Genomic DNA, 26,567 nt, shown 5'->3' on the forward strand with positions numbered 1-26,567 from the left:
ATGCTACTGAGCTACAAAGAGTCTGAAATATTACGCTACATGGGAAAAGGTAGCAGACTATCTGTAGAACATTGTAATTGTAAAAGTGTTGCTTTTATGAAATTGACTGTTTTCCTCGGATACAAAATTAATTGTATGAATACTCTGTGTATCTTTCTTAGAGTACATCACAGCAGGAACACAATACCCACCGCTCCAGTACAGTCGGATGTCAAACAGACCGTCCACAGACTGTTTGTATGGGAACTCAGAGGGTTGAGAGGAACACAGACAGTGGAATGTAAAGTGTCTGCCATTTCTGTTGCTACACAGTTGGCCCGGGGAACACTGAAATCGGCACACGTGAGAAGCAAAGGTATACTATAACACTGACAAATCACAGATACATTACCTTAATTGTGCTTTTATTACATGTACAGCACTTGGGCTCGACCAAAAATCGTTTTTAAATGTGCTCTATAAATAAAACCTTATTTGATATTATTGTATATCACAGAAATACTGTTATGTTGACTACAAGAAATACAGTGCTGTTTGTAGTGTGTACATTTTTCATGAATTAATCTGTCAGATGTACAGAAGTTGTTGGCCTTTTACAATGTATTAGTGTCTTATCTAATGTACATAGTATTTATGCACTTTTCCCTTTTTATTAACAGGCATCCAGGCCACGGTGTCTTTCAAAAGTGTTGGCACTAAAACTTCCACCTACACAGAAATCCCCTTGTCCTCTACACCAATAAAGGGCCCAGGATTGGGACCTCGCAAGAGACCTCGACTTGAGTTGGAGGAGGAACAAGCAGAGACGTCGACAGAATTTGAGGAGACTCTGGGTTCGAGTTACCACCCTGATTATACTGTAGAAGAATGTGACGTATCGTAAGTTTGGTACATTTGGTACACATTACTATTACTGTTTTTCAGAGTTGAAATCTAAAATGTATCGTTACTTTTTTTTTGTTACATTAGACCACAGGCACAATCCACGCACCGTGACGTAAAGTACATTGTTTTTGAAAGCTGCCTCAGACAGCTGTTTGAAAAATGTCCGGTGTGTAAGACAGACTGTGATGTCCAAACAAGAAAGGTGGGGACCTATGTGGCGTTCACACAGCGTTGTTCAAACTAGGGGTGGGCGATATGACGATATATATCGTCGTGACGATATTAGGTCTCCACGATATGCTTTTTCAGAGATATCGTCCTATCGTGATAAAAAAAAAAAAAATAGCGGGAGGGGAAGAGGCTCCCCTCCCGCTCCCCCAGCCTCACCTACTGATTTTAATTTCACCATATATCAAGCCCGATCGATTTCACAATGTCAGCGCACCTCTGCTTTCGTTCAGTCCGAGTTGTTTGACACGCTCCCAAAGTCCCCGCCCCCTTTCTTTGCAGCGAGCAACCATAGGGCAGGCATTTCATAAAGGGGCTCCTTATGAAAAGACTAGCAAATGGTGGAAAGACATAACTGACGCTGTGGCGTTTTATGTTTTTCCCTTCAGTTATGCTAAAGTCTTTTATTACACTTCAAGTCTACTCTAAAGTTTACATTTTAAATATTTGGCACTGACTTTTCCTCATTGATGTTTTATGTTTTACTTAGTTATGTTTTACCCTCCTTTTCATGTTTATTGATGTTCACTGCTCACTTGTTCATTCAGGGTTTCATTTCTGAAGCTTGAAATGCTATTTTGGTCTGTTACTCCTTTTTGTTTTAGTTTCTGTTACCTTGTAGGTGCTTGTACTGTTAAGTAACTTGAAAAATAACCATAATAACCGACATGAAAAAATATCGTGATATATATCGTCTATCGTGATACTGCCTGAAAATATCGTGATAACATATTTTTCAATATCGCCCACCCCTAGTTCAAACTGCAGTTACTTCAGAAAATGGGAGAGCCAGCCCGTCATCGGAAGTACCCCGGTTGGCAACTTACAGTTATCCACTGCTACATACTTCACTGGGGGTTCCTTCTTCCAACTACGAAAGGTATTTTACCATCTCTAACATCTACAGTATAGCATATGAAAAATGACAGCAGTGGACTTTTTCAAAAACGTTTCTTTTTTTTCTGTTTATTCATAGATATGCAGAGCCATGCAGCTGGAGATCATCGGGTATGGGACCTTCAGGAGGCATGCTAAGAGTTACCTGGAGCCTGCTATTATCCACAAGTGGAACACTGATCAGCAGCAGAATTTCGATAATCTACAACAACAGGGGGGAAAGGTCGCAGTTGCAGGAGATATGAGAGCAGACTCTCCAGGTAAGCAGAAACAGACAAGACAGTCTAGTGCCAGAGTTACTGCACAGCAAATTCGCCAGTGTGAAAATCCTGGTGTTAGAGATTTTCGGGGTAAAGTGTTGTGGTTTTGGTGTTACATTTAACATGATTAACACCGCCTGTTGTTAACACACTATATAGTACCGGGTTGGATCATGGTGTTAAACATATTTAACGACGGATAGTGTGTTCTCTCAATCCGGGTACTTTTACGTGATGTGCGTGAAATTATTTAGATCTCCGCCATCTTTTTGATGCAACCTTCAGTCTCGAGAGACCGCAGTCCGTGACGGTAAGTTATCGCTACGTTTCATAATTTGTTCCCCAGATAGCTTACATTAATTTAGCTTGAAAATACAGTTGTGTGTGGTAGGTAGCGTAATTGTAAATGTATTGTTTTCATTACTAGCTTGCTAACTATTACTATTTGACTGTCATGACCAGGTGCAGGTGCACAGACCATACAGTCAATGCTTGCTTGCTAAACTAACTGTCGAATTAGATATGGATGTCGAATTAACGTTAGATATGTAACATAATATGTAATCATTACGAAGACCAATGTATTGCACATGTCTATCGTTAGTTCGACAGCGAGCTAACGAGCTCTAGTGTCCGTAAAAATGTTGTTCGATAATTGCCGCCTTTTACTTTTCTAGCATCAGTCCGTCTTGCAGCAAGTGTGATCGCTTGGCCTCGCCCTCGACAGACTGCAGTCAGTGAGTGACGGTAAGTTATCTAGATAAATAACGTTACATTTACATTTAATGTTATCCAACATTACTTAATTTAAAAATAATGTTACAGTTGTGTGTGTGGTAGCTAATAATGTTTACTAGCTTGCTAAGAATATTTGTCTGTACTGGCCGTGCACCTGCTTGCTAAATGTTAGCTAGCCAGTTAGCTAGCTGGCTAGCTGTCGAATTACACACAGATGTCAACTTAGATAACATTAGCTATGTTACATACTATTATGTCATTACAAACACCAACGTATTGCACATGTCTAACGTTAGTTCGACAGCTAGCTAGCTAAGAGGTTCTGGTGTTGGTCCTTATCGGTATAGTTAGCCGACTTCGCTAACAACTTTTTTTTTTTCCAATTTCCTTTCTATCACTATCTCAGTGTCACCTAAGCAGCCATCAGTCCCCGCGGGTTTCGACCGTGTGGTCTCGACAGACCGCGTGACTACGTTATCTACGTTTCATTGAATTTGTTCCCCAAGTGAAATTATTTAAGTGTATGTAGTACAGTAATGAAGCTTAGCGCAAGTTCAGACAGGAAGACCTAACACTCCGTATTGCGCGTCATGGCAATACTTGCTCCCTGCATCTAAATGACAGGGAGCGCCTCTCCTCAGCTAAACCTATCACGCCCCTTCATTACAGGGCTAATCATCGCACCTGTTAACCCCTCTATATATGCTCTCCCCTGTTCTATCAGCTGTCTTCCAGGTGTCAACGCGCAAAGCTGGTAGTTTATACTCCTCTTACGCCTTTAAACACTGGATACAAAAAACAAAACAAACGCTCAAACATGCCTAATTCAGACTCTTCAGAGGACTTACCTTTTTCGAAGGATCTCGATCCCATCTCCGATACCCTTTCAGAGGCAGCATCCAACTCTGTAACTCATCGTCGCTCCAGCTCCCGTCTGAGCGCCCGCAGCGGCTCTCGCTCAGCAGAAGCAGAATTCCTCATCGCCCACCTCCAGAAGCAGGGCATCACCCCAGCCCCAGATCTCCTGCTGTCTCAGCTCCGTGATCTGGCGGACCAAGCCTCCGGCGCGGTCTCTCAACCCAGGCCAGCAGCCCCAGCCAGCCCCCCCGGAAGAGGGCGAGGGCGCGCTCGCGGCCGCGGGGGCAAAAGGCTTAAAAAAGCGAGTCCTCCAGGAGCTCGCCCGGCCAAAAAATCCCACACTCTCCAGGTTCACTCCAGCGGGGCTCAGCAGCCCAGCACCGCTCAGCCCGGGAGCTCCGGCACTCAGCCCCCGTTCGACAGTAGACTAGCCAATACGCTGCAATCTTTGGCAAGCTCCATGCTATTAATAGACGCTCGCCTCCAGTCCATGGAGAAAAATCAGGCCGGAGCTTCAACCTCTCTGGCGGCCCCGCCGGGCCAGGATTTTACAACCGGCGCGATAGCTCCCGTTTACACCCTGACTTCCGCCCTCCCGGCTCCTCTCTCAGGTAGGCCCTATATCCCCCAAGCCGCTAACATCTCCTCACGGCTCAGGGCAAAAATCCTTGACGGGAAAGACATCAATTTGGTCAGCCTCATCCTGCCTTCCCCGGAGTGCGACAAAGCCATCGCCACGGGAGGAAGCATTACTGCGGTATTTAAATCCGCAGACCCCCGGCTCCTCAAAGACCTTTCGATAGGACAATTTCTGGTAGCATTCAGCATTTTCCGCGATGTTCTCTGCACAGTTTACCCTGGAAGGAGAGCGGAATTAGACGCCTATTTGGCCATGATCGGAGATCTTCACTTAAAATATGGGAAACTAGTTTTCTATCAATACCACAAAAGCTTCTCCAGCAAAGCAGCGCTACACTTAGCTCATAGCAACATCCGCCTGGACTGGTCCGTGCTGGATACCGAGCTGCTCGTTATGGCTACCGGCGGGCAACAGGTAGTTTCATGCATTAGCTGTGGAGCGCAGGGCCACACCTCTCCGCTCTGCCCTTCAGTACCTCTCTCCGGGTCTAGCGTTTTCCCCACGCAGTATCCTGGGAACATCAAAACAAACCGTCAGTACGTGCAGGGAGGCCCACCCGAGGTCAGTCTGCCCCAGGCGCCGGCTCATTTTCCCGCGCCAGAATCAACGTGGTGGAAAAACCTTTTAAAACATCACCCATCGACTCCCATTAACACCACACATTTAGCAGCTGCACTTTCGACTCACCCAAATCCCGTGTTCGTTGACTATCTGCTGTCAGGGCTCTCTCAAGGGTTCAGGGTAGGGGTTCTCTCTCCCCCCTCAGTGACTCTAGTGGCAAAAAACATGCAGTCAGCCGCCAAAGAACCCACTATAGTCTCTCAGCTCATAAAAAAAGAGCTCAACAAAGGATATTTAATCGGTCCTTTCCAGTCCTCTCCGTTCCCGGTGTTCCGAACAAGCCCAATAGGGGTCGCTACACGCAAATATTCCGAGAAGAAAAGGCTCATCTTCGATCTGTCCGCTCCTCGCGCTGGGCCGTTCTGCAGCATCAATAGCCTTATTCCCCCCGAGTATTTTTCACTTCACTACGCTTCAGTCGATAATGCCATTAAGCTTATCAAATTTGCAGGGCAAGGAGCGTGGCTCTCCAAAGCGGATATCACGGACGCATTCAAAATAATTCCCATTCACCCATCTCAGTGGCACATGTTCGGTATCAGGTGGGAATCAAAATTCTACTTTGCTGTCCGCCTAACCTTCGGGTGCAGAAGTAGCCCCTGTATCTTTAATTCTTTTTCCGAAGCCCTCTGCTGGATCCTCCTGAACGTCGTTAGAATCCCCTCCGTTCTTCACTTATTGGACGACTTCCTCCTCATAGATCCCCCTCGGGACAACTCAGGCGACTCTTTAGCAAAACTCCAAACATGCTTTCAGGAGTTAGGTGTTCCCCTCTCAGTAGAGAAAACGCTAGGCCCCAACACACGCCTGGGCTTTTTAGGCATTACACTCGACTCCGTAGACATGGAAGCATCTCTCCCCACGGACAAACTGCAGCGCATTCGCGACATCTCAAAAGCCTTCTGCGAGCAACAAGTTATCACCAAGCAGCAGCTTCTCTCCTTGCTCGGGCACCTCAATTTCGCCATGCGTATCATCCCTCAGGGGCGCTCTTTTATCTCCCGGCTCCTGGATACAGCGTCGGCTGCAGAAAACCTCCATGACCACGTCTTCCTAGACGAAGGCTGCCGCTCTGACCTACGATTTTGGTCCCTCCTGCTCGCACACTGGAATGGCGTCACCTTCTTCTACGACGACCTCATGTACTCCTCCGACTCCATGAGATTCTTCACGGACGCTGCCCCATCCGTGGGTTTTGGGGGGTTTTTTCAGGGAGAGTGGTTCGCAGGCTCGTGGCCTCCGACATTTCCCAGCCATGCCTCTTCCTCCGCTCTGCATGAGATCTTTCCGATCGCTGTTGCCTGCCACGTGTGGGGGCACCTCTGGCCCCGGAAGCGGATCTCAGTACTCTGCGACAACCAATCAGTGGTCGGGATTATTAACAAAGCACGCTCCCCGTGCCGTGACATCATGCCGTTCATGAGAAGCATCACGTGGTCTTCCATCACCCACAATTTCCTCATCTCCGCACGTCACGTTCCCGGCCACCTTAACCCAGTGGCTGATTCCCTCTCTCGCTTCCAATTTCAGAAGTTCCGGAATCTCTGCCCAGGAGCCAGCGCTCAACCCGTCAAGATTCCTCCCCTGCACCTCCTCTCTCTCTCCTAGATAGTAGCCCCCTAGAAAGGCACCTCGAATCAGCCAGATTCTTCATGAGGAAAGGCTTAGCCACTTCCACCCTTAAAACATACGATTTCGCTTGGAGAACGTTTGCGATGTTTTGCTTTTCCTTAGGCATCACTCTTAAACCCGTTCTCATCTCCACCGTGTGTGCCTTCATGTGCTACTGCGCCACTGATCGCCACCTCAAACCTCAATACATCCGGGGCCTCTTAGCGGGAATCCAGTTTAACGTTCGCTGTTCCGATCCCGGCTTTCCCAGCCTGTTCACAAACCAGTCTGTCAAACTCGTCCTCAAAGGTCTCATTAAAACTTACCCCCCCGTTTCAGACCGGAGACGCCCTATTACACTCTCCACTTTACACCTCATGCTCTCCAAGCTTAGAAGCGGGGTATTCTCCCCTTACATCGATGCACTACTCGACGCTCTATTTCTCCTAGCTTTTTATGCCTTTCTTAGACCAGGCGAATTTACCACCGCTTCCCTCACTTTCAATTCCAATAGAGACGTCAGCTTTTCTGACTTATCCTTTCACGCCAGCCATCTTAGTTTATATCTTAAACACTCCAAATGCGGCGGCGCCTGCTCCGTCATCGCCGCCCGCATCGATTCTCAATTCTGCCCTTATAAAGCCATGATCAAGTTTCTATGGCTTAGACCTACCTCGAACCCCCTCTCGCCATTATTCCTCATCTCAGGGAATTTTCCTTTAACACAAAGACAGTTCAACATCTATTTAAAACAAGTCCTCATTAAATCCGGGTTATCACCCCTTCTACACACGGGGCACTCCTTCAGAATAGGCGCAGCTACTTCCGCTGCCAATCAAGGCGTCTCGTCCTCATCCCTGCAACAACTCGGACGGTGGTCCTCCTCCGCTTTCTCATCCTACATCCGCCCTGACCTCAATGCCGTGCTGGCTATCCAAAGGTCTCTCCAACCTTAAACAAATTGGTACGTATGCATATAACTGGTGGTGGTTCTTAGCATGTCAGCACGTATGTTGCCCTACGGCTCATGTTCAATTCTGTTATTTAAACCTGCATGTCCAGGCTGTAAAACCTTCGGGTTGTATAATGTGTCCCTGCTAAAGCAGGTTGCCCCGCAAAAAATGTTCGGGAAGCCTCGCACGTTCCGGGCACCCGGGGCACTGGTCGGGTCGCTCGGTGCGTCCGGGTAGTCCCCGCTCACCCGGGATGCCCCGTACGTCCGGGACGCCCTGTACGGCCAGGATGCCCCCTCCGGGATGCCCCGTACGTCCGGGAAGCCCTGTGTGGATGCCCTGTACGATCCAGGATGCCCTGTACGGCCAGGAAGCCCCGTATGTCCGGGTTGCCCTGTATGTCCAGGATGCCCCATTCTTCCGGGAAGCCCCGTATGTCCGGGTCGTGAAACCTCCGGTCCGTATTATGTTTCCCTGCTAAAGTCAGGTTACCCCGCACATTCGGGAAGCCTCGCACGTTCCGGGCACCCGGGGCACTGGTCGGGTCGCTCGGTGCGTCCGGGTAGTCCCCGCTCACCCGGGATGCCCCGTACGTCCGGGACGCCCTGTACGGCCAGGATGCCCCCTCCGGGATGCCCCGTACTTCCGGGATGCCCTGTATGTCCAGGAAGCCCCATCCGGGTTGCCCCGTCTGTCCGGGATGCCCCGTACGGCCGGGAAGCCCTGTACGTCCAGGAAGGATGCCCGGGAGGCATCAGTCGCTTATATCCTCACATGTATTAACCTCCTTTTCATCCATAGATTTCCGCCGCATCCCGCAAGGTAAGATTCACATTCAGTACTTCATCCTGCATTCTTTTGGGGGTTCATCGGAAATGGTTCTTCCCTTCCCGATTGATATCCTACTAAAACTTGGGCCTAATCGCCAAAACAACATTCATTCATTTGTGATGAACTGTCATCATTATGTTCCATTGATATAATGTGACCGATAATAAATATGTATTCCATACATCATGTCTCTCCTGATTGAAATGAAGCTTAGCGCAAGTTCAGACAGGAAGACCTAACACTCCGTATTGCGCGTCATGGCAATACTTGCTCCCTGCATCTAAATGACAGGGAGCGCCTCTCCTCAGCTAAACCTATCACGCCCCTTCATTACAGGGCTAATCATCGCACCTGTTAACCCCTCTATATATGCTCTCCCCTGTTCTATCAGCTGTCTTCCAGGTGTCAACGCGCAACCCTCCTCCACCCCTTCGCCTCCTGCTTCCAACTCAGGGCCAAGCTTAACCTTCTCCCTTCCAACCGGACCTAACCACTTATAACCACCACCAGTGTCTAGACCCAGGGGGGTTCATCGGAAATGGTTCTTCCCTTCCCGATTGATATCCTACTAAAACTTGGGCCTAATCGCCAAAACAACATTCATTCATTTGTGATGAACTGTCATCATTATGTTCCATTGATATAATGTGACCGATAATAAATATGTATTCCATACATCATGTCTCTCCTGATTGAAATAAAGTTGTTGGCTAATTGGCTCCTTTTCCTTTCTAGCACGTGTTCTTCTGCTCCGTGCGGAAGCAGCCATCTTGTGTGGCCTCGACAACAGACTGCATGCAGTGAGTTATCTAGATAACGTTACATTTAATTGAATTTGTTCCCCAAGTGAAATTATTTAAGTGTATGTAGTACAGTAATACAGTTGTTGGCTAATTGGCTCCTTTTCCTTTCTAGCACGTGTTCTTCTGCTCCGTGCGGAAGCAGCCATCTTGTGTGGCCTCGACAACAGACTGCATGCAGTGAGTTATCTAGATAACGTTGAATTTGTTCCCCAGTTAGCTAACATTAGTTAATTTCCCTTGAACATAATTGTAGTTGTTTGTGGTAGCTAATAATGTTAACTATCTTGCTAAGAATATTTGCAACCCAGTCTCACAGCATACATTTAATCTATTGATTTGTGTTCACAAACACGATTTTCGCATTTGTTTTGTGGCACACAGAACGATTTTTCTTTTCTTGGAAGACCAGAAGCTGTGTGGTTCATAAAAACATGTTCTTACTCAATATCTTACCCTTAGCCTAACCCTTTTATTTTAAATGGTATAATGTCGGAGGAAAAGAAATGGCTCAGAATACTGAAATCTGTATTTTTTTGTCATCTTTTTTTCCTTGTAATCTGGCGCCGCACGAAACATATTACCAATACAAATGCATTGCTTCTAAATATTGTTCTGTGTCAGAATACTGAAATCTGTATTTGTTTTTAAAATCTCTTTTTCCTTCTAATATGTTATTATTTACATTGCTTTTAAAGTCGTTCTGTGTGACACGAAAAAAATGGGGAAATCGTGTCTTTTTTTACTATAACACGAAATGCCTTGAGACTGGGTTGCAACACACCAACACTGTGCTTAATTTGGTCCCGAAACGTTTGTCATGCACAGATAGAAGCCTCAGCTTAGAGATACAAAAATAAAAGAACGGAGCATAAAGTAGAATTTCTTTATCTAAAGACAGTTCCAATTTATATTATGCCACCCTTACACAATTGGAGTATTTGCTTGCTTAAGAAGGGGACGTTGTGATGCATCATAATAACTTGTGGAATAACAAATGTTGTGTTTCTCCATTGTACCCATATAGGGCTCTTGCTCTTCTCTTCAGCTGAAGATGATAGTGAAAGTGCAATACCGAAACCAAAAGAAGTACATCAAAATTCCAGAAGCTTGTTTTGACATCTTCATCACTGAAGGCAAGTAAACCACTTCAGAATCGGAATACCTTTATTAGTCCCACAGAGGGGAATTTTGCGATCCACCCTCATTAACCTACTGTTACATTAGATGGACATGATGCACTGTTGAGGCAGTCCCCCCCCTGTGTGTGTGTGTGTGTGTGTGTGTGTGTGTGTGTGTGTGTGTGTGTGTGTGTGTGTGTGTGTGTGTGTGTGTGTGTGTGTGTGTGTGTGTGTGTGTGTGTGTGTGTGTGTGTGTGTGTGTGTGTGTGTGTGTGTGTGTGTGTGTGTGTGTGTGTGTGTGTGTGTGTGTGTGTGTGTGTGTGTGTGTGTGTGTGTGGGGCTTCTGCTTATATTTGGTCTTCAATCCTTTTAGTGAAAGAGAGGTTTTCCATCCATGTGGACAGCATCTTATCAGTGGAGGATGAGACTGGCACAGAAGTGGACGACTACGCATTTCCAGATCTACTCACTACCAGTGGAATATGCTTTGTCATCAAAGATGAACTGAATGACAGTGGTGGTGAGTGACGACAATAAACCCTTTTCTCAGCAGCTATGTTGACGTCATAGCAGGGTAAACACAGGTGTAATAGATCAAATGAATTTTGGCCCGATCTATTTAGTGTGTCACAGCCATTCCAGTGAGACAGCATATTATCAGGGCCCTGGCCTGCCTACATCCTAAATTACATCTCTGTTTACGCTGCATGTCAACATGGCTGCTGAGAAAAGGGTCGATTTTACATTTCTCAATTGTATTGTATGCTAATTATCCCCATGCAAGTGTCAAGCACACCACACATTTCATTGCTATAAACAATACTATCTTAAAAGGTAAAGTATTGTTTATAGGAATCAAATGTGCATACTCCACTGATTTGGTGAAAATACATAATTGTGTACTTACTTGGGGTTCTTGTTGAAAGCCTTGTTCTTAAGCTTTTGCTAGACTAAAAAACACCATTGCTGTCTTAAGTATTGGTCCCAAGTAGAGTGCGCTCTTGTGGACAAGGACTTTGGGACTCATACTTGCAATGGAGGTTTTCAGTGGGTTTGTTGTATTTTTGAGAACACTTCACCAGTAGATTACATAAAGACATGACAAAGGAAGACCATATAATTTCAATATTCATATTTAATATCTCTTGTGTTATGACATTATTTTACAGAGCCATCCTCATCCCCCGCTTCAGGCACAGATACTATTTCAGTCACTTCGAAAAGCAGCAGTGAAATCGATTTCTACAGTGGCACTCTGAAACGCTTCAGAAAAGAGGAGGAGGCTTTGCAGGGTCCACAAGCCAAAGATGTGAGTGCATATTCAATATGTCATGTACACCATTGTTTTACAGTTTAGTGACGTCTGTCCACCCGTGTGTCTGTACCAGTAGATTGCTCATAAACCTATACTGCTTACTAGGGATGCTCCGATCGATCGGTCACCGATCGATATCGGCCGATACTCACTCTCTACCGATCGATCGGTGCTCTCTAAACATGCCGATCGTGAGAGCCGATCGCATGAGGTAAAATACATGACACTTTTCTCTGTGCGTGGCAAAACAAGCTCGCCAAAATGGCTTCACAGGTCTGGCAGTATTTTAAGGTGTCCGAAAAAGACAGTAAAATAGCGGTATGCAACGTGTGTGAAGCAGAAATCCTGCAGCTCTGCCCGCCGGACCGTTGAGCGGAGCAAAACACACAAGAGTTAGACCTAACACACTTAGCTATTTTATCTACCTCTGGAACAAGCTAAACTAGTTATTATAAATATATTTATTCTTCACTGTCGGGTCACTCATTACTAGATCAGTGAGCTGCATGAGATACTGACAGGCTGTCAGGAAAGAGAGAGAGGGGGAGGGAGAGAGGAAAAGAGAGCGCTTCCGCTCATTTCTCCCGTGTTATTCTCCAAAGTGAATGTAAACTTGAATAATGTACATCATTTGAATGTAATAATTAAGTTGATTGTTGTTTGTGGAAGCTCCAGTGAATGAGCCCCATTAACTGGGTTTAAACATCACTTTAAATGGAAGATTTAAAGTGATGTTTAAATCTTCCATTTAGGCCCCGCCCACGCGATCGGTATCGGCCGATACTGATTCCGGCGATCGGCCCTGAAATTGGCGATCGGAGCATCCCTACTGCTTACTTAACGGGTGTCATTTTTGTTGTGTTTTGTTTTAAGCTGATAAAACAGGTTCTGCTGACCAAACCAGGAGGAAGTGATGTGCTGAAGGAGTATGAGGAAAAAGGAACAATTAGTCCTGCCACAAGAAAAGTGATGGTGAACATTCTAGTTGCAGACATGGTGCAGAGTGAGGGGTAAGATTCTAATTTGTTATAGCTTTGCATGAATGTGTCATGTATGTATAGGCTAAGTGTGGATGAAGTTGGTGCAATTGTATTTCTACATAAATTGAGTTCATTAAGTTTATATGTTCTTAAACTGAGTCTCTTAGACTTAAATGAATTAAATGTTGATAATGACTGTTTTTGCTCTACAGGAGAATCCCTCAGCGACTGACCAAAGAGAAGTATGCACTGGGGATTGTTACCCTGTTTCCCTCGCTCCAAGATCCACATGGGAAGACAGGCTATGTGAGTTATTCTTGATTATGATCAAAGTAGACTGTTTTAGATGGCTTACATCAGGGGTATCAAACTCAAGGCTCGGGTGGCCAAATCCGGCCCGTGACTTCATTTTCTGTGGCCCCAGCAAAGAGCTTGCAAAGAATGATATGTTTATTATATGGTTACATGATGATTTACAGAAGCACGTTGCCCATAAACTACATGTCCCATAATGCATCTCAATTTTTTTTTTTTCAGAGTTTGACTTTTTTTTAAATGTTTCTTTTTTTATTTCACCTCCTTTTTTAAAAAAAAAATGTCACTTCTTTTTTTGATTTTGACTTTTTTTTCCAGAATTTGGTTTTTCTTTTAAAATTATTTTGTGACATTCTCATTGAAGAGATTTGCAATTATTTGCCTTAACTTCTACATTCAGACGTAGTTAATTCTGAAGTTTATACCCTATCTGATAATAATCCAATGCAGAGGCAATAATGTAATATATAATACATCATTGTATATAGTCTTAAAGTTACAACCTGCCCTTTGAGTGCAACCATAATGCTGATGTGGCCCGCGATGAAATTGAGATTGACACCCCTGGCTTACATGGTTCCTTGAATGCTGTGGGATTTCTATAACATGCTACTGCATTTAAGAATTCCTGTAGTTGTATACATACTGTAGGGTAGTTTAATTCATTTGGGCGGCTGTGGCTCAGGAGGTAGCGCATAGTCCAATGACTGCAGGGTTGGTGGTTCAAATCCCGTCTCCTCCTGTCCACATGTCAAAGTGTCCTTAGGCAAGACACTGAACCCCGAATTGCTCCCAATGAGCAGGCCTGCACCTTGCATGGCAGCTGCCGCCATTGGTTATGTGAATGTTTGTCAATGGGTGAATTTTCAATTTTGTTTTTTTCGGTCAGGAGCATTTTTATGACGGGCAGAAAGGCGGTGGGTTTCTAGCGTGGCGACTGAAGTCCGTTCAGAGAGCAACGCGACTTCCTGTGAGGTCCAAGGATTCCAGAATAGAAGAGAATGGAGGCCCCATGCTAAGGAGAGAGATAGGCCACTGTGATGATCATCCAGATGAGCAGAGATTTCAAGAACTCATATCTGTGATGAATCATACAAACAACAGAGAAGTCATCATGAAGAAGATGAGAGACACACTGGAATATAGACAGCGCCTTGTCCACGATCCTGAGAGATCCTCCACTGTCCTTTCAGTATTCCCGCGCCTGCTGGACACTAAAGGATTGGTAATATTTTATTACTCCTACTTTTGCTTATTATGAATGTTATTTTGATAGATGTTTTAAGCAACCTTCAGTTAAATGGAGATGATCTAAATCTGTGAAATTGGCATTAGTAGTACATTGAAAACCTGATGGTGGTTCTTGCGTTTGTGCTGTATATGTGTTTTAGATTCTCCAAGACTTCAGTCTCCTCTTTGGGTCAGAAACTCCATCCAAACTACTGGAAAAGTGGCCAACCTCCTTCAAAGCAAAGGTCATCCAACAGGCAGAAATGCTGACTTCCACACCCTTGCTGAAGCGCTTGTTGTTGTCTGCCAAGAACCAAAGGGCTGATGAACCATCACTGGAATCACCAGGTATGGTTTTAGGAACTGCATTGTCATATCATGTCATATTGCCTATTGTAAATTGTCTATGTGAGGCTGGAGGGAGTGTATGACCACACAGTTGGAGAATGCCAGGGTACAGTGGGTTTGGAAAGTATTCAGGCCACTTCACTTTTTCCATACTTTATTGTGTTGTGAGACTTCATGTCTTGTATTTTGCTTGTACATGCACTATGAACTGTTGGACATTATACAGATTGGTAAAAAAAAAAAAAAAAAGAAGTTGATCATTGTTCTCTTTTCTTACAGAGTGGGACAGTGATATGGCATCCATCCTCCTCCTTCTGCACCTCCTGTCACCCCAGCCTGCGGGAAGGAAGAAAACCCAGAAGATCAGTGTAGCTCAGGCCATTGACCATCTGGTCGTATTTCACAAGGTATGTGGCAGGTTTAAGAATGTTAGATCTAGCCACCAGAACTACTACAGAGAGCTGTCACTATGATAAAGTAGGACTAGGCTAGTGCAAATATAAACTATTCCTAAAAACACACACATGCGCATAGTTAGCCATGTAAAATTAAAATGTTGCTTGCCTTGTCCTTCAGTCCTGTAGGAGTCTGGATGAGCACCTTCAGAGCCATATGGACACGAGCCAGCCATATCTTCTTGCTTCAGGGACCAGCAAGGAGGCTGTCGGCAACTTCTTCATTCTGATTGACAAGAAGCTCATCCCCTGTGAGGCTGCCACTTCCTTAGCAGCAATTGATGAACTTTTTAAGCTTCACTTTGTCTTAGGCACTAGCTATGATCCAGCACTCAAAAGCATGTACACATTTCTGCAAACAACTGTCTATAACATAGACGTTGACACCACCAGTGAGAGCCCCAAGGTCAAGGAACTGAGAACTAAGTTTGTGTGTAATGTATAAGTGTTACATATGCAGATTATTGTTTGATACGCCTGGATCCTTAACTCGGCACCTTAAGCTTGTTCATGGCTTGTATCCAGGAATACATTTTAATTTGATATGCGCTCAGGATGGCTGCTCATTGCAGTTCAAAAGTTTTTTAGGTTTTAAAAAACACTTGAGGAAATACCATGATAAGGATGGGGTCGTTTCAAGCAATAATCCTTCATCACCAGTCCAACAAGCTGTTATTCTCAGGGAAGACATTTTACATGTTGGTGATTCTGACATGGATCAAGATTTGCCGAATCAGCAGGCCAGTGGGTCTGGATCTTCTATCTCTAAAGATCAGTCGAAAGAAATGTGTGCATCTATTATAGCCAAATTACAGGGCAGTGGTGTTGCCAATAGTGTTATATTGTCCGTTGTTGAAAGCATGGAAGAGTATGTTGATGAAGTTCACACAAATCTGAAGGAACAAGTGTTGAGTGTAGTGCCTCCTGATAATGCCTGTCGCATCGCAGTTGAGGAAGTTTTCAAAAATGTACATAATTCTTTCACTGACTTTAACACAGACAGTAAATGGAGGAAATATTTCAGTGACAAATGGGGGGTTGTCGAACCAGTCGAAGTGCACTTGGGTGTTCGATTCGATTCAAAGAGAAACAAAATCTCTGGAATATATGAACAGGTACCAGTCAACGACACTTTCATTTATGTACCCATCTTGAAGACCTTGGAGTTTATTTTCAAGAATGAGGAAGTATGTCAACACATTCATGACACCAGACACAGTGACATGTATCAGGACTTTTCTGATGGACAGTATTATAAAAATCATCCTTTGTATTCCAAGTACAGTAATGCACTTCAAATTCAAGTTTATTACGACGATTTTGAAACGGCAAACCCATTAGGGTCTAAACAAGGCATTCATAAACTTGGATGTTTATATTTCACTCTTCGTAACTTGCCACCACGCCTGAATTCTTCTCTAATGAATATCCACCTCATTTCATTGTTTCACTCTCAGGACGGGAAAAAGTATGGCATTGACAGAATACTTAGTCCATTGGTTGAGGACATAAAAGTACTGGAACAGGGAATGAAAGTGTTGTTTGCTGAGCAACCAATCTATGGTACCATTGCACAGATTACAGGTGACAATCTAGGCTTAAATGGCCTTCTTGGATATGTGGAATCTTTCAGTGCAAACCATTATTGTAGGATGTGTCTCACTGACAAAACATCAGCTCAGACTGTGTTCACTCAGGATGACCCGCGGGTGATTTTGCGCACAAAACTGTTAAATGAGGAACATTACAGTCATCTCATTCAGAACCCAGGTGAAGGCCATTGTTATGGTATCAAACGTAACAGCATACTCAATACCTTGACATACTTCAACATATGTGATAACTTTGTGTTTGACATAATGCATGACATCTTAGAAGGTGTAGCACAATATGAAGTCAAGCTGCTGTTTTTCTATTTAGGTGCCAATTTCATTTCTCGTGAGGGCATTCTCCAAAGAGTCTATGCATTCAACTTTGGCTATTTGGACAAAAAGAACCGTCCTACAAGGATAAACCTTGAACAATCTGGCAACGGAATTGGGCTCAATGCCAGTCAAACACTGTCTTATTAGGAACATTCCGCTCATGTTTGGTGATGTAGTCCCAGAAGGTAACAGACACTGGTATTTACTATTGTTGCTGTTGCATATCATCAATATTTTATTTTCGCCCAGCATTACTGAGGGAATGACAATATTTTTGAAACATCTTATAGCAGAGCATCATGGTTTATTCAAAGAGCTGTATCCTCTAAAGAATCTCATTCCAAAGCATCACTTTATGATCCACTATCCTGAATGCATTCGCCAAATTGGTCCGTTGGTACATGTGTGGACTATGAGATATGAAGCCAAACACAAGTTTTTTAAGTCCAGCATAAAAAACTTTAAGAACATAACCAAATCCCTTGCCAAGAAACACCAAATAGCTATTGCATATCACTGGGAATCCCTTGCCATCAAAGGCATAGAGTCTGGGCCTGTTAAAACAGAAATGTTGACTGATCTTGAAAATGGTGAAATTATTTCAAAACATTTCCAGCTTGATCTGTCTAGTGAAGTAAGTGTCACACCTTGGGTCAAATGTCAAGGTATTGAGTATCGTACCGGTCTTGTTGTCTGCTTAGACTTGATGGATGAGATACCAGTGTTTGGGCAGATTGTTTGTATTTTTCTGATGAGAGCTGAAATTCATTTTTTGGTATTAGACATGGAAAGTATATTTGTTGAGCATCTTCATGCCTTTAATGTTGTTAAGCAGGATAGTCTTTCAGTCATCAAACCTGATGCACTGCAATTTCATAAGCCTTTCGATCTGCAAATGTCTGCAAGTGCCAATGACACCCTTTTTTATGTTGTCTTAGACAGCTATGTGCTGTAATTTGTATTTATCCCTCCACCCCATGGGTGTGTGAGGTCCAAAAAGGTTGTTTGTTGCCTGGCACGGCAGGCAACAAACAACCTTTTTGGACCTCCACTGCCATAGAGGGTTATTTTTTATGTTTGTACATATACATTTTTGCTGTTGAACAATATTGAATGTTGGTTGAATTGCATATTGTGAGAATTTGTCAGTCTTAAGAGACATGGAAAGTTTATTTAAAAAGTGGAAGTGTGAGGTCCAAAAAGGTTTGTTGCCTGGCACGGCAGGCAACAAACAACCTTTTCGGACCTCCACTGCCATAGAGGGTTATTTTTGTACATATACATTTTTGCTGTTGAACAATATTGAATGTTGGTTGAATTGCATATTGTGAGAATTTGTGCATTGTGAACATTTGTCAGTCTTAAGAGACATGCCACCATTCAAATAAAGCACTTGGCATATATGTTATCTGGAATGATTTATTGGTCATTGTAACTTTTAACACCAGTTTGTTGTACATCATAATACCAATACACAACATTGACTCTAGATTAGTGTTCATTTTGAACTCCCAGAGGTGTTGAGGTTAATGCAAAATGCAACACCAGTATAATGTGCATTCAACACTAGCTCAGTGTACATGTTTAACTCTTAAAGGTGTTGGATGGAAGAAGATGTATCACTACTGTAGTGTTACTCTACACCAGAACAGTGTTGAATTGAAGATGCAGCCAACACTGTTAGTGTTGTTATTGGTGTTGGTGTTCAGTGTTGGTGTTCACATCTTACACTCTTAGTGTTGGTATAGTAACACTGTGATAGTGTTATATTGTCAACACTTTGGAAAGTGTTAATTTAACACTTTGCTGGTGGTTTCAATATAAACTCTTTCATAGTGTTAAAATTAACTACATGGGTGTTGAATTTTAGATTTCAAATTTGCTGTGTGGTGTATATTACAATTCATCTACTTATCCATTGAAGTTCTGTTGAAAAGCCTTGAAACCTCCTGTATTATATTTTCTTCAGGACACTCGGCTAAGTTCGGGAGCTACACACTCATGAACCTGGGAAGCAACACCATTCTGGACTTCCAGCTTGTTCAGGTGTGATTCTCTTTCTGGGTGCTATCATTTTAGGCTTGCTGGCTGTTGATGCATGCTTCTGTGTATTTATGCCCTATTTGCTATTCCCCAACAGAGCAATGAAGTAGGTGGTAGTTACCACATGGAAAAGGAGGGACTCAAAAGATGCCTAGATCATCTGGAGTCAAAGGATTTGGCGGTTGAGTACATTGTGACTGACCGTCATCCGCAGATCCAGAAGTACCTGAGGGAACGCAACATCGAACAATTCTATGATGTGTGGCACTTTGAAAAAGGTATTTATCCCTATATGTTGTAATGGAAGAATACCAAATCAGAGGCACTGTCCTTTGTTAAGATATTCCTTTGTTTTACTATGCAATTTATCCTGAGCTTCTAATCAGCAGCAGACATGACATAATGTCTGAATACATTCATTATATCTCCTACAATTTGGCCTGCCAGACCACTTGATCACAGCACCTTTTCTCCTTGTAAATTACATTTCACTCACTAATCCTAGGATAATGTGACTACTCTTTAGAATGGGAATTTACAGTGATATGAATATGTATGGAGGTTTCCTGGCTATGAAATGTTTTCAGACAGAAGGGTGTCGCACTGACAGGCAATTATCATATGTATGTTATGGTTGATGATATATGAAGTGTGGAATTTCCACCACACCCTTGAATGTTGTCCATCACAGCACGTCATTTCCACACTATGGCTTGAATATTAACTTGTGCATGTGCTTTTTTTTTTATCAGGTTTGTCCAAGAAACTTCTGAAACTTACACAGAACAAGGACTGTGACACGAAGTTGAAGAGGTGGCTGCGCAGCATAAAAAACCATGTCTACTGGAGTGCGACGAGCACAACCTCGGGGCCGGAGAAGGTGGCAAGGTGGACGTCACTGGTCAACCACCTACAAAACGTTCACGTGCATGATGACCCCCTGTTCCCCAAGTGCACACATCCTGTAGGAGCCGCAAGCGATGCAAATAAACCTTACCTAAAAGGTGGTAAGTTCAATATTTCACTTCCTTCATAAGATCAACAATATAGAATGTAAATATAACATTGTTGTTATGGCAAATTATTGTTGTAATGTTCTAATGTGCTGGTGATTTACCTAATGTCTTTGTCATTTTACTCAAGGCTCAATAACACTCGCCAGAGTTGAAACGATACTCACCAACAAGAGAGTTCTCAAGGATGTGCTAAAGCTAAGCCATCACTACCAGACCTCATCCCTGGAGTCCTTCCACCAGGGCTCGCAATTAACGATGTCCCGGGGACCATAACAATTCCTACTGGGACACAAATCTATTTTGCCTGGGACTATTTCGGGACAGTGACATTTTTTTTTTAAGTAAACTTCAAAATGGGTGTTATTTGCAAAGTCATTGGGCTGTCAAATCATAGAATGCATTCTACGTCATCCACTCTGCTGATGACTGCTGCTAGACTCGCGCTAATGCAACGGTCACGACTTTAAAAAAAGAAGAAAGAAATGCTGAGGTGGTTGAATAAACAGCCCCCTGATGCAAGCCCCAATTCTGCCGACTCCCGAAACGAAAACATCCCAAGTCCTGGTCATGATGCATCGTCTTCCACTGTGGTAAGTTAGTTGTCTTAAGTGTCAATGTTAGCTAGCGCTAACTAACGCTAGCAACGGAAGTGTCAAGTGTGCCTTACAATGCATACAAACGTCCTAAAATGCGGTGTCATGTTCTTTTGAAGTTTGTGAAAATGATGTGAAATACAGTTGATCAGAATAAGAGGTGTAGCCGATAATTGTTTGTATTTTCTTTGTCAGCCAGTCATGTTAAGAGAGAGTAATGTTCCAGTTGTTTTTGTGCCTGGGGGGGGGGGGGGGTGAATGATTGAGAGCAAGATGATTGACTATCATGAAGATAGAAGATCAATTTATATTCCTATAGTACTACTGACTTGTGAGGATAACTTGTAATCAGAACTGAAAACAGATACATGTATTAAACTGTATTATGGAACTTCTGTTTTTTATTATTATTCATACCACTTTTATTGCCAGATAGAGGGTTCCGATCATAAAACACAGAGACCATACAGCCATACCATATTGAATTGAAAAATACAAATCAGAATTCTTCAATGTTGACATGACAATGATAAATTAGTCTGGATATTGAGAAACAATAGAAAAATATGTCTTAAAACAACTCTCTTCCCTTCTACTCTAGGAGAGGCAACAGATCAGACTAATATTCATATGTTTAAAAGAATAAGTATTTTAAACTTACATGGTGGACCAGAGTCTATGGTGTGATGATTAAGTGACAAAAAAGTCAAATTATATGTATTCTGCATAATTGGGAGGGCGACGATACACATTTAAATGTGGGACACTGCTGATTATATCCGGGACAATACAAAGTAGAATTCGGGACAGTTGTGGGACACTGAGGAAAAAAGTTAATTTCGAGCCCTGCCTTCCACAACTTAATTCTGCGTTTTACCCCAAAAAATGTTTTCCGCTTCATTGGAATGTTGTGCAGGTAATACACTGTATACTTTATTCTTTAGCATCTTATAACACAGTCACTGTTTAGTGGCATGAGGGTTTTATTCTGTCATAACACAAAGTCTCATTTTATTTTGCTATTCTATAGGTTGTGTCTAGCAGCAATGCATCACAACGAGAATGCTGGGCGTGACCAAGCGACAACTGCTGCAGGAAAACTTGTCTTCAAATTGGCTTATCCAAAATCAAAGAGGGGAGAGTGTACGGTAGGGCTGTGCGATTATGGCAAAAATCATAATCACGATTATTTGGGTCAATAATTGATATCACGATTATTTTGACGATTATTCATTGACCATTTATTGAACTTTAAAACAAATAATATTTTACCAATAAACAAGAACAACAAATATGTTGGAGCGCACTTCCAAAACCATACTAAACATATATTATTAATATGATAAATAAATATAAATTAGACCAAAATAAATTAAATCAAATATGATGCAGTGCACTGTCACAACCTACTGAAAACTCAGTTAAACGTTGAAGGCTGGCCAACCGTCATGGTCCAGAAGTAACAGGAAATAAATGTGGAACTACAATTTAAGACCAAATAAAAATGTTTAGGCCACCATGGCAAATGCTGGTAGGGCTGCTCATGTCATCTCTTAAAGATTTGTTGCAAGAAACACCAGCCTGTTTACATGGTCTGGTTTCAGAGATGAGCGCAGGCAGGTGACAAGCCACCTGTACTGAAGACCCTCAGCCACGCCCCGACACATGGGGTGACGCCGGCCAATCACAAAGATTTGATGCGTTCAAGGACATTATTCTGGCACAGGAAGATTATGTTACAGGACATTAACGATAAAACAGAATATTGTTGTTCTATTTTTGGACACATCTCGCGATCGACTGGTTGGGCACCCCAGGGCTAGACCATAGGTCCGTTGTGGTCGCAAAGTAGTCAGCTGAAGCCACATCTCTCTCAACTTCCCCACGGCATTTGTCATATAGTGCAGGCAGCGCAGACCTGCTGAAATAATACCGAGACGGCATCGCGTAACGCTTGTCCAACGTGTTGACAAGTTGCTTAAAGCCCTGGTTGCTAACAGTGCTAACTGGGCACATATCTTTAGCGATGTGAAATGTAATGACAAATTACTTGCAAATAGTGGAAATAGTTTTAGCCTTCTTTTTAACGAGTTGCTGCTCTTGTTCTGACAGCTTCGCTCGCGCTGAACACTCACAACACATGTCACTCACAGGTGGCCGAGTGGGCTTTTAGGGAGGGGCGAAAGCGCACCCAGCAAAATAATCGTATTTTGTCAATTATGCTGTTTTCATAATCGTCGCAAGCCATAATCGTAATCGCGATTAAAATACGATTAATTGCACAGCCCTAGTGTACGGTCAAGCCTGTTAAGAACGACCCTACATACAGCAAGTTGTGAAATATTTGTTTTTATTTTTATTATTATTAACAGAACTTACATTTCAAATGATTAAAGATACAATGAACAATAAAAGTATTACATTAAATACAAAAAGTGAATAACAATAACAAATTATTTATACAATGCTTTCTTTTTCAGTCTATGTGGATGAGCTGACGAGGCTTGTGTTTCACAAAGTCTTTCTGGACCCTACACCCTTTGTGGACGAGCTGAAACGAATCCACGTCCCAGAGGACCTGTCAACTCAATTTGACAGGCCCCCCAAGGAGGAAATGATTGTCAGCCGTTTCTCCCGTTTCCCCCCAAAGGAGGTCGAAATCCTACATATGGTCCAGCCAGATCTGGAAACTCCTGGCGGATCCGGAGCACAACACACGACGGAATCACCACTCTGATGCCTCGCCCTAAATATCCCCAGCACCAGCTTACAAAGCTGCGATACGCAAGATATCGAAGACTCCTATCAGGAGAGGAATGGATGATGTACAGCAGGGGTAGGCAAGTAAGTTTGGCCGTGGGCCAATTTTTTGCTGAGCCACAAGATGGCGGGCCAGAACATAATCAAAGCCTAACCCAAGGAATTGATTTTGGTAAGAGGGCGCAGCGCCCCTGTTCCCCGGTTCAGAAAAAACTCTATCGCTGATAACCCTCCCCATCAACACTCTGATGCGCAGTCAGATCCGCCGATTGGTTCATTGATGATATAGGCGCCCAATCCTGAGCCCCTGGCTAGACCCGCCCAAAGGGAGGCTCGTCCTCTCTCGCCCCATTTCAGTCCCAAAGCCAGGGCTATTATCTGTATTTTAACAGACTTATCTTTTAAATTGAGGTGTATTTATTGTTCTCTTCAAAGTTAATTTTTCTCTGAAATTGTAGGGAGGATGGTCCTCCCTTTCCTCAATGGACGAGCCTCCACTGAGTAAAGTAGAGTTATTAACTAGGTAGCAGTGTTATTTAACACTTTTATTCTGATAATTATTGTCAAGTTCTCTGGGTTTTGGGCATTTATTTGAGTGTTTGCCCACATTTGAGAGGCTTGAGGGGCAACAGAGGACGCATGGACAACTGGAATCCTTTTTCCTTTTCTTTATTTCAACTTTTCAAGGACACATTAGGATTCTTTCAGGTTGAAAACCTTTAAAAAATATTAAAGGACAAAATAAATCAATTACAGCATGTTTTGCTTTGCAATTTAATATATTATAACCTAAATTAATCAGTAACCAAGTATTTTACTCAAAATCAATGTATTTAATAGTTAAATAAGTACTTTAATTGACCTGGTTCCCCACAACCACACATTTGCCATATGTGACCCGCTCTATCGAAATCAGTCGGAAATCGCAACGGCTCATTTCAAAATAAACGTGGATTTGCGTAAAAAAACTAGTTTTTCGGGTGTTTTGTTTGATTTTAAATAAACAAAGTCTTGGCTTTCAGAATATGGAACTTTTATTTCCAAAATCACACAATAAATACATGTTTGAAGCTTGTAAAGGGAAGATGACAGCTCTCCCTCGCGCTCTGCTCTTCCACAGCGCCGCTTCCCCTCCCTCCGCAGACATTATGAATGTATATGTCGGGACAGAATTTATTTTACCGGACAAATTTGAAACTTACCGGTCATGTTTCAATAATAATAATAATAAGAATGGTGTAGCAAAGTTTCCGTTAGCAGGTAATCACCGGACTATGACCGGATATGCTGATGTTTAAAACTCAGTTAATGGGAGTAGGGGAGAGTGGGGTAAGTAGTGCCAATTTTTACTTAAAGTGCCTTTAAAGCAAGGGGATTACAGTAATGCCTCCAACTAAAATATGTACATATAGTTTAGGATGTTGTGCATCCCTGGGAACAATCACTTCGGATCTTAAATAAACTGTTTGAGAAATATAGCTTTAGAAAAAAAAGTGGTTTTGTGGCACAACTTGCCCCCGGTGCGGGGTAAGTTGTGCCATTAGAGACAATACACTGGGGTAAATTGTGCCATTGATAATTGAAGTAAAACAGATCATCAGAAACGTTGCACTGATCTCGTCACCTTCAACATTCTCCACCAATCCAACATAGTTATAGGATTTGGATTTTTCACCTGCAAACTTCACATTGACAAAGTCACCAGCAAACAGATCCGTGTCACCATCATCATCATCATCATCATCATCACTCTGGACATCTGAACTCTCATAATGAGTGGTATCGCTAAGTGGAATCGGAAAGTCACTCTCTTCTGAGCTACTGGAGAGCACTTTCTTTTTGGGCTTGGTTGGTTTTGACCCTTTCAGAGCCCCCTTCTTATTTCCACTCCTTTTCTTCTTTTCAGCCCGTTCCTTTTCTCTGCTGTGTGTCTTCTCCAGGCCATCTTCTGCCTCATCATTGGTGGTGGAGCTTTCTTCTGAGCTACTGTACACAGCTGTTTTCTTCTTGTTTTGGTTTGATTTGCAGCTTTCAGAGCCCTTTTCTTCTCTCTTTCATTCTTTTCCTGTTCAGCCTTTTTATCTTCTTTTTCTTTGTGAGCCTTCTCCAACTCCATCTTCTCAGGTGTGTCGGTCACGATTCTTGTTTTCACTTTCTTTCTTACAATTTTTTCTTTCTGTGGCTTTTGGCAAGGGAAGAATGACTTCTGGAGACACATAACCCAAGTGAGCAGAAGAACAAGATTTGTCACTTGATAAGTGCTCGGGATTTGTCAGAGTGGCAGGTGGCTCTCCTGTGTCTGGATATGCTTCAAGGAAAGGACTCAAAGAACTCAAAAGCCAGTTCACGGCATTTCATGACACCTATGCCATGAAACATTGCTGCTAGTGTCTTAATATGGTCAGCCAGCTCTTTCTCCATGTTCTCATTGAATACTCGTTTGGCAACTGCTGTTCTTTCATAGCCTGGCTTTGTTACTTCTCCTATTTTTTTCTTATCCATATATCTTTTTATGGTCATCCTGCAGATCTTCATCTCCTTTCCAACCTGATGTATGGTCTTCCCCTGTTGCACCTCTTTCACTGCTCTTTCCAACTCCTCAAGAGGAGTTGAAACCCTGTCTGTCTTCCTTTTGTATTTGCGTGGCATGATGGATTTTGGTCTAAAATTAAGAATGTCACATAGTTTTAGTGATCAAATGTAAAAATACAATGTACAATAACAATAAAATACAATAAAGTAATATATAGTAAATAATCATAAGTTGGGGTAAGTTGTGCCACTGGCACAACTTAACCCAGGCCCTTTGGCACAAATCACCCCATGCCCACCATTTTGAAAAAAATGCATCCCCCAGCTGTTTTGAGCAAGCATCATGCTAACTGTATAGACTCATGGTGTAGCTTACTAAAGCACTAAAACATGTGTGAACTGTTTTCAAAGTTGTCTAAATTGTTCAAACACAGCAATCAAAAAACCTTGATCATAGAAATTTTACTTTGGAGGGCAAAAAATTGTTTTTTGAACTTAAATGTGCTTACTTCTCAAGCCATGTGTCTCCCGTCTTTGCAGGATGATTGAAATGGATGCCTCTTCAAAAATATGTGGTCACATGACCAACTTCTTCTATGGTTTTCTAGATAA

The 26,567-nt window shown here is 42.9% G+C and overlaps 2 protein-coding genes across 2 annotated transcripts; both read left to right on the forward strand.

Moving 5' to 3' along the window:
* Positions 1–25,405, forward strand: LOC139433869 (uncharacterized). Its single transcript, XM_071203309.1, has 9 exons — positions 1–49; positions 660–879; positions 1,870–1,993; positions 2,090–2,270; positions 18,981–19,057; positions 19,152–19,332; positions 19,807–20,061; positions 23,144–23,283; positions 25,364–25,405. Exons 1-9 carry the CDS (start codon positions 1–3, stop codon positions 25,403–25,405), a joined length of 1,269 nt encoding a protein of 422 aa, XP_071059410.1.
* LOC117446615 (uncharacterized) lies at positions 9,419–15,583 on the forward strand. The gene is made up of 10 exons (XM_034082911.2): positions 9,419–9,502; positions 10,350–10,458; positions 10,817–10,963; positions 11,613–11,752; positions 12,632–12,768; positions 12,951–13,044; positions 13,943–14,278; positions 14,445–14,631; positions 14,911–15,038; positions 15,208–15,583. The coding sequence occupies exons 2-10, from the start codon at positions 10,377–10,379 to the stop codon at positions 15,529–15,531; spliced, it is 1,575 nt and encodes a 524-aa protein (XP_033938802.1). The 5' UTR covers positions 9,419–9,502; positions 10,350–10,376; the 3' UTR covers positions 15,532–15,583.
* Positions 25,406–26,567: the final 1,162 nt, after the last annotated feature.

This window comes from Pseudochaenichthys georgianus, chromosome 5 (genome assembly GCF_902827115.2).
Source record: "Pseudochaenichthys georgianus chromosome 5, fPseGeo1.2, whole genome shotgun sequence".
NCBI lineage: Eukaryota > Metazoa > Chordata > Actinopteri > Perciformes > Channichthyidae > Pseudochaenichthys > Pseudochaenichthys georgianus.